Source organism: Phytophthora infestans, genomic scaffold (assembly GCF_000142945.1).
Source record: "Phytophthora infestans T30-4 supercont1.389 genomic scaffold, whole genome shotgun sequence".
Taxonomy (NCBI): Eukaryota; Oomycota; class Peronosporomycetes; order Peronosporales; family Peronosporaceae; genus Phytophthora; species Phytophthora infestans.
In genome coordinates, this window is record NW_003303370.1 from 1 (window position 1) to 6592 (window position 6592).

Below are 6592 nucleotides of genomic sequence, written 5' to 3' on the forward strand. Positions count from 1 at the left end.
GCCTATCTCTGCAACTTGTCGGCGGTGTACTTCTGTGTACGGAACTGAGGACTCTCGATGGATTGAAGATAAACCGGAAATTGCGATGATCCGTGTACAACGAAAATACACCCTGTCGATGCAAGAGATAATCCGCACGCTGACAGGTGGCCACTATAGCAAAAGCCTCTTTTTCCCCGATGGCCCATGACAGCGCAGATCCTGAAAAGGTTTCGCTAAGAAACATCAGCGGCTCGTGATGTTGCTCCGAGAAAATTTGGTCTTTGTGGTCCGGTGGAATCTGACTTACAATTGCTCCCCAATGTGACTCGCTAGCATCGGTAAATACCGAGAGTGGGTAGTTCGCTTTGACATGAGCGAGTTCCACTGCGTTTCCTAATGCCTATTTACAGGCGTGGAGGCACTGTGTGTGTTCTGATGTCCAGCCAACGTCAGCTAGTTTTACCCGTAAGACTTGGCGACGGGATCGTCCACCAGCCTTCCGAAACTTCCTCCAAGAAGTCCATCAGAGGCTGCGTCAACTTGTTGTGGCCTGGGATGGACATCCTCATCCAGCCCAGCGCACACACAAATTGTTGCAGATCTTGACCGGTAGCGGGTACACCTAGCTCTTGAAGAGCTCTTATCCGTTCCGGATCGTGGCGGACTCCATGTTTTGAGATCAAGCGTCCACACCATTTTGCTTCCTTCAGATAAAAAGAACACCTTGAGGGATTCAACTTTAATCCCTTGGTAGCACACACTTTAAGAACTCCTCGTAGCAGCGTAAGCAAACCCTCCTCTGACTTCGCGTAACCCAGTAGGTCGTCCAGCCAGATTAACAGACCGTTGTACAAGAAGTCTTGGAATATCACTTGGACTGTGGCTTGGCAGTAGGCCACGCTGTCTGAACCCCCCATAAAGACGCGTGTCGGCGTAAAGATTTCCATGTCCGTAAGAAAAGAAAATAATTCCTGCCACTCGAGTGACAGCAGAAACTGCCAGTACCCCTTAAAGAAATCCAGCAGAAAATAGAGCTCTGATTCATCCAGATAGTCCGTGATTACTTCCAGAATGGGCATTGAACAGAGATGCCTAATTGTCCGAGCATTTACGTGACGAACGCTCACTGTCATGCGAAATTGACCCGGCTGCGCTTTCTTCACAATCAGAGGAGGGGAATATCACTTGCTGTGAGGATTGCGATAGCAAAGTCCAGCATCAATGAGCTCTTGAACATGTTTATTCATAAACGCCCGGTGCTCTGGCGGATAGCGCCGGGCTTTACACCTCGATGGCACAGCGTCCGGTTTCAGAGTCACTTTCAGGGGCGGCATGTCGACTGGAGGGTCCCGCCCGAGTTTAATGTGGAAAACATCACGGTTTTCAAAGAGGATTTGTGTTAGTTCAGTTCGGAAAGCAGTACTGCACCCCAGCTTCGCAGCCTCCTCCAGCTTAGCTTCCTGTATACTCCACTCGACTACACACTCATCCTCTCGGTCCTGAGCGAAATCTACTTATGGAAAACAGCATTGTTACTCCTCTTCCTGTAATCCTTGTTCCTCCGGCGGAGTCGCTGGTTGTTGACCCGTCGATGCATATGCTAGAACCCGTCGGACACCGCTCACCTCGAAGCCGTCATCCATGTCGTATATTCCACTCAGGCATTCCGAAATAATCATTGTATTGCTGCTTCAATACAATAGTTTACACTTAATTATTGATTTTTACAAATTGGATGACTTTGTCCAATTAGTTATTTTGTATTTACAACAAAGTACTTTATTTTTTCGTAAAATCTAGTTTTTTCTGCTTTGTTTTGCGTAAATACGGAGCTCTCCAGACAGAATCGAATGGCTGTTAGCAACGGTCGCTCAAAACGCGAACCTGAGGCGCTCGTCTATCATTTTTGATCTCACCATGGCTCTCGCCAACACCTTCACGACCAAGCAAGTCTGCAGCTACTTTTTTACTGCCAGCTTGGCGACTTCCAGTCGGCCACCATGAAGCTTAAAGACGACAACGTAACGCTTCTCGATGTGCGCGATATCTTTGATGCGCTCATCGAGAAGCATTCCGTTGTGAAAAAGTATCTTGCTGCCGACGCAAATACGTGGACTTCGAGCGAGCGTGCGTTGTAGCCCTGTCAGGCGCCGTGGACGAGCTGACGAACGACCAGGAGCTGATGTTGCAGCCATTTGAGACGGTACCTGCAATTACGACACCGGACACAAGGCACGGACGCCCACAGGGCTTTGCCGACAGAGTCTTGGCGACTAGAAAAAAGCGGCGCGGTGCAAAGAAGATATTTGATGGTGTGCTTTTCATCCCGCCGACGTCAGGAGCGTCTTTTAGTGTGGCGAAACATACTCTTTTCCACCATCGCCAGCGTATGCTGCCTATTCACCTTGAAACCGTGTTGTTCCTGAAGATGAATCGGCGTTTCTGGGACGCAAACACTGTAGCAGCTATCGTGAACGCAAAGTAATGTGCAGTGCTGTACATCTAAGTAGTTAATTTTCCAATACACTACTATTGATGTCAATTATTTATTTCTTAAGCTGTAGTTTTTGTAGCAATAGCTTATTTTGGCATGGACCTTCAATATGATTGCAATTGTATTATCGGAATGCCTGCTGTCATCTCTCCATCTTCTACGGTCAGCGGAAAGCCAGCGTAAAACCGGGTGGGGACTGCAGAGGTGGCGCCGTGCTTGTGGAAGCGTACGTCTGCTTCGTGATGAGCTGCCATGAATGGATACGGAGACATCAGTGCATGTTGGCATGTAGTTTGCGCCCGAGGAACGGCCGCTCCAACGAATCCGGGGTGTGTGCCAACCACAATATGCTCGTGTTTCGTACACATGATCGTCACGAACGCATACGCGCAGCCCAAGGTCTTCACCGCCAATTGACACAGTAACTCGAGGTCGTGGACATCAGGTGCAACAACCTTCATGTCTGTGTGTGGCGTTTCCGGCGCGAAAATGTCGGCGAGTTCCAATAACCCCGCAGATTTAATGCTGGCGATACGTTCGGCCTCGTTACTTGGAATCGGAGAATGTGGCACGTCGATGTTCGGATCTCCCGGTAGATCCAAGAGATACGTGCGTTCTTGAGCGTTGATTAGTCTACACGCTTCTAGACTGGGTAATTTACGCTCGTGCTTAGTATCTCCCTGATCTTTTCAACGGCTTCCATCTCTTTGAAGAGAGGGGGTTGATCGTTGTCAGTATCGCCACATTCTGCACCAGCGTCTTCGTCGTCAGAGCTCTTCTCTTGTCGAAGAAGGATCCGAATTACATCCATAACAGCCACGTGTTCTACACTACTAGAGCGTGAGTTTAGCAGAGAAGCAGAGAGGAAATCCACCAGCACCGACACAGTTGAAGCTTCGTCCGAGTCTTCCACAACACGCGGGGGTCCACTGTGCTTCTCACGCTCTTGTGCTGTCCCAGCGAACACCTCTGAATACTCACAAGCTTGAACGTTGACATGACAGCGAGTACAGACGGTGATTGCAGCTACACGTCCAGAAAAACTCTCCATGTGGTCTGCAGTCCAACAGTCAGCGCACACGAGGTACCCGCACAAGAAGCAGCGTCTTGTGTCCAATTTGAGATGCGCCAGGCTTCGATTTGCAATAGCCGACGCTGCTATTGTTAACGACAACTCCATGGGGGCTAAACTGTGCGTGCAACACGGGCAACGCGGATTCGCCACCTGAATTCAGCTGATCTTTGCCGGAATTTGCACGCCGAATCGGCGACGACGAATGAGCTCGGGGAGTTTGGTGACTCCATGCGCCATCGCCAACAATCGACGCAGTTGCGCCTTGTGCTTGCTAGTCTCACCATAGCCGAACGGGAATGGCGGCGCGGATTATCACTCGAACTGGTGTTGGAGCTGGTCGTTTCGTCGCTTCTCCGCCTCGACGTCGTGCGTTTGTCAGCGGATTCTTCCACGTTAAACCAGGCGTGGAAGACGACGCGCAGACCTTTGGGATTGGGGAGTACGTCGACCAGATACGAGGCACTTAATCCGTGCAGTTGGTCCACGCGGGCGTTCAGTCCTGCGATGCGTCCTGGGCTCGACTCAGTGGGAGACAGAGCACGCTTTGTGATAGTGAAGCCATCACGCTCTTGCTTGCGTTGGAAATAGTCCAAGTAGCACCATTGCTCATTGTTGGCGAATTGCGGTCTGCGCGAAGCTTTGCGTCTTGACAGAGAGTTGTTCGTGGTTCTGAGTAACCGTCTCGCTCTGGCTATCGGCCGGATCCTGGAAACACGGCACCTCACGTTCATAGGACCCAAAGATAAAGTCCTTGGCGTACAGTGCCGACATGGAAGCGTTGTGCTCGCCTTCGGAGCTGGACCGGAGGATACTCGCCACCTCTTCGAGACTGGCATCCAGTCGTCCGGCACAGAGGACTTCGAGCTCATTTGGCCGCTTCTCATTGCTGCTGGCTTTGACTTGTCGTCGGAAAACCACAAACCGGTCCGCCGCTTCGACGCGTTTCCAGGGTCCGTTGGCCTCTGGTCCGGCGGACAAGGCGCAAAAGTCCTCGTTGTCGTGAGCTGCTCGAGCACGTTTCAGCATTTCTTGATCCGAAGTGGAAGCCCCAGATCCCTCTCCACTACTTGTTTGCTGGTTGCCGGGAAACCGAAAAATGTCAATACTCTAGATTAATAACACTCGATGTGAAGCTGAAAAAAATAATTAATCAAATATTTGCAAAACTTCGCAGTCACGCATGTAAATCAGAAACCATATCATCTCGAGCCTGGCTGGAGACATTCGCTTCCGTAGATCAGACAGCACCAGCTTAGCGAGAGAGAAGAAGCGCTCACACTCGTTAGACGTTAGCGGGATGTACGCGACGTCGACGTAGTGCGCAATTGTGTTTCTTGAACGCCGCTCTCATAATAGAACGTTCTTCGGCGGCTCTTGAAAGACGACCGTTCGAGATCAGGCGACCTAAATTCAGCGCAGGCTAATTTTTCCGCGACGTTCATCGCGTCCCCACGCTGTAACTTGACTAGACCTTACTCAAAATTGGGGTTGTCCCCGTTGTTGACAGCCATAAATTGATAATTAAATTAAAAGATTAGGATTAATTTTTAAGTATATTATTTTTTCGGGTTCCCTGCTTGCTAGTCCTAAAACAAATGCCTTGACCGCTCTAAGCCGTCGATTAAAGTCCACATCGGGCCAGTTGACAGGTAATTTGGACATTCGTCAATTAACTATTTAAAAATCGAATCGGACTTGTCCTCCTCCTTCATCAGTTTGTGTTGCGACGAAATATTGCTGATCACAGCTTGCGCATAGCAATACACCGGACGCCTCTCTACTGTAATCACCATTTACGTCCACCACGTGCTTGGTAAAGTCAGCACAGAGAAATGGATACAGTCCAGTCCATCAATATAAACTCTACAGCATCGCGTGTTGCCAGAACTAGTGAAACATGGCAGGGAGTTTCAAAGTGAAGAACTGGGTGCTCTATTTAGTTTTTGTTTAAATTTCCTAAAGTCTTGGAGTTACAAAACGACGTGTTAGAAGTTTATACTTAATAAGTGCCTTTTGAAAATCAGAATTGACTATGTAAAAAAACATAATAATAGAGGGCTTCGTACTACATGTACATACAAACAAATTTTGTTTATTTTTCTTTAAAAGCCTTGTATTAGACTCTGTATGGAATTCAGACTCTGTACACGCGCAGACTGGTCTTGCAGCTCAAATTGCATTTCTGGAGGTGGTTGCTTGCTGGTGTTGAACTCTGGTTATCTGTTCGCCCGTAAAGTTGGCTCAGAACTTGTGCTTAGTAAATGCATTGTTGAGCTGAGGCCATGGTGGGGAAAAGCGATTTACATCAAAAACTAATCTCAAATCGCGAGCAACATAAAAAAACCAATTTCAAGAAGTTTTATTTTTTTACAAGTTAAACTTAAAAGTAGCAATGATTTTAACCCTTTTGAGTATTACCAAATTGGGTGGAGAGAACCTCTCAAATCGTAAGTGTAATTAAGAGTACAAATAATAGTATTAACGGATGCGCCCGAATAAAAGCCCCCTACCGAATAGTGTCCTGTGGGGTGCTACATGCCTGCACTATTAAACACAAGCCCCTCCTAACAAATCTGCTATTACAAACTTGCTGACCATCCATTCTACAGAGAGAAACACTTTCCCGTCATTTCCAATAATGCCTCATCAAAGGTAGTCAGTTGGCATTGGGCGTAAGCAAGAGGTGATCAAGTGGATTAAATATGTCGTTTCAAGGACCTACTGTACATGGAAATTAACGCTTGGAAAGAGTCAGACCGAGTCGAATACACTCGCTTTGGTAACCCACGTATGCCAAGTGTTGACACCGTTTGCGATTGGGGCCTCCGCGCGTGGCGAGACACGGATGAGGCAACAATCATGCGGAGCGTTGAAATAGCAGGCTTCTCGAGAGACCCCTCGTCGTGGTTTATATCCAAGCACGATGTGTAAGGCGCAAAATTTCGTGGAAAGTGGTCGAAGGAACCGCATATGGACGAAGACGTTGATCTGTTAAATCTTTCATAGCTAGATGATGCGTTAGACGATATTAACCTGGTACA

At 48.3% G+C, this 6592-nt stretch overlaps 1 protein-coding gene across 1 annotated transcript; it reads right to left on the minus strand.

Annotated features, from left to right (window-relative positions):
* Positions 1–2382: 2382 nt before the first annotated feature.
* PITG_21446 (uncharacterized protein) lies at positions 2383–5062 on the minus strand (the record flags this gene model as incomplete). The annotated part of the gene is made up of 6 exons (XM_002894848.1): positions 2383–2484; positions 2707–3092; positions 3230–3532; positions 3868–4188; positions 4277–4614; positions 5028–5062. The coding sequence occupies 6 exons, from the start codon at positions 5060–5062 to the stop codon at positions 2383–2385; spliced, it is 1485 nt and encodes a 494-aa protein (XP_002894894.1).
* Between the last annotated feature and the right edge of the window lie 1530 nt (positions 5063–6592).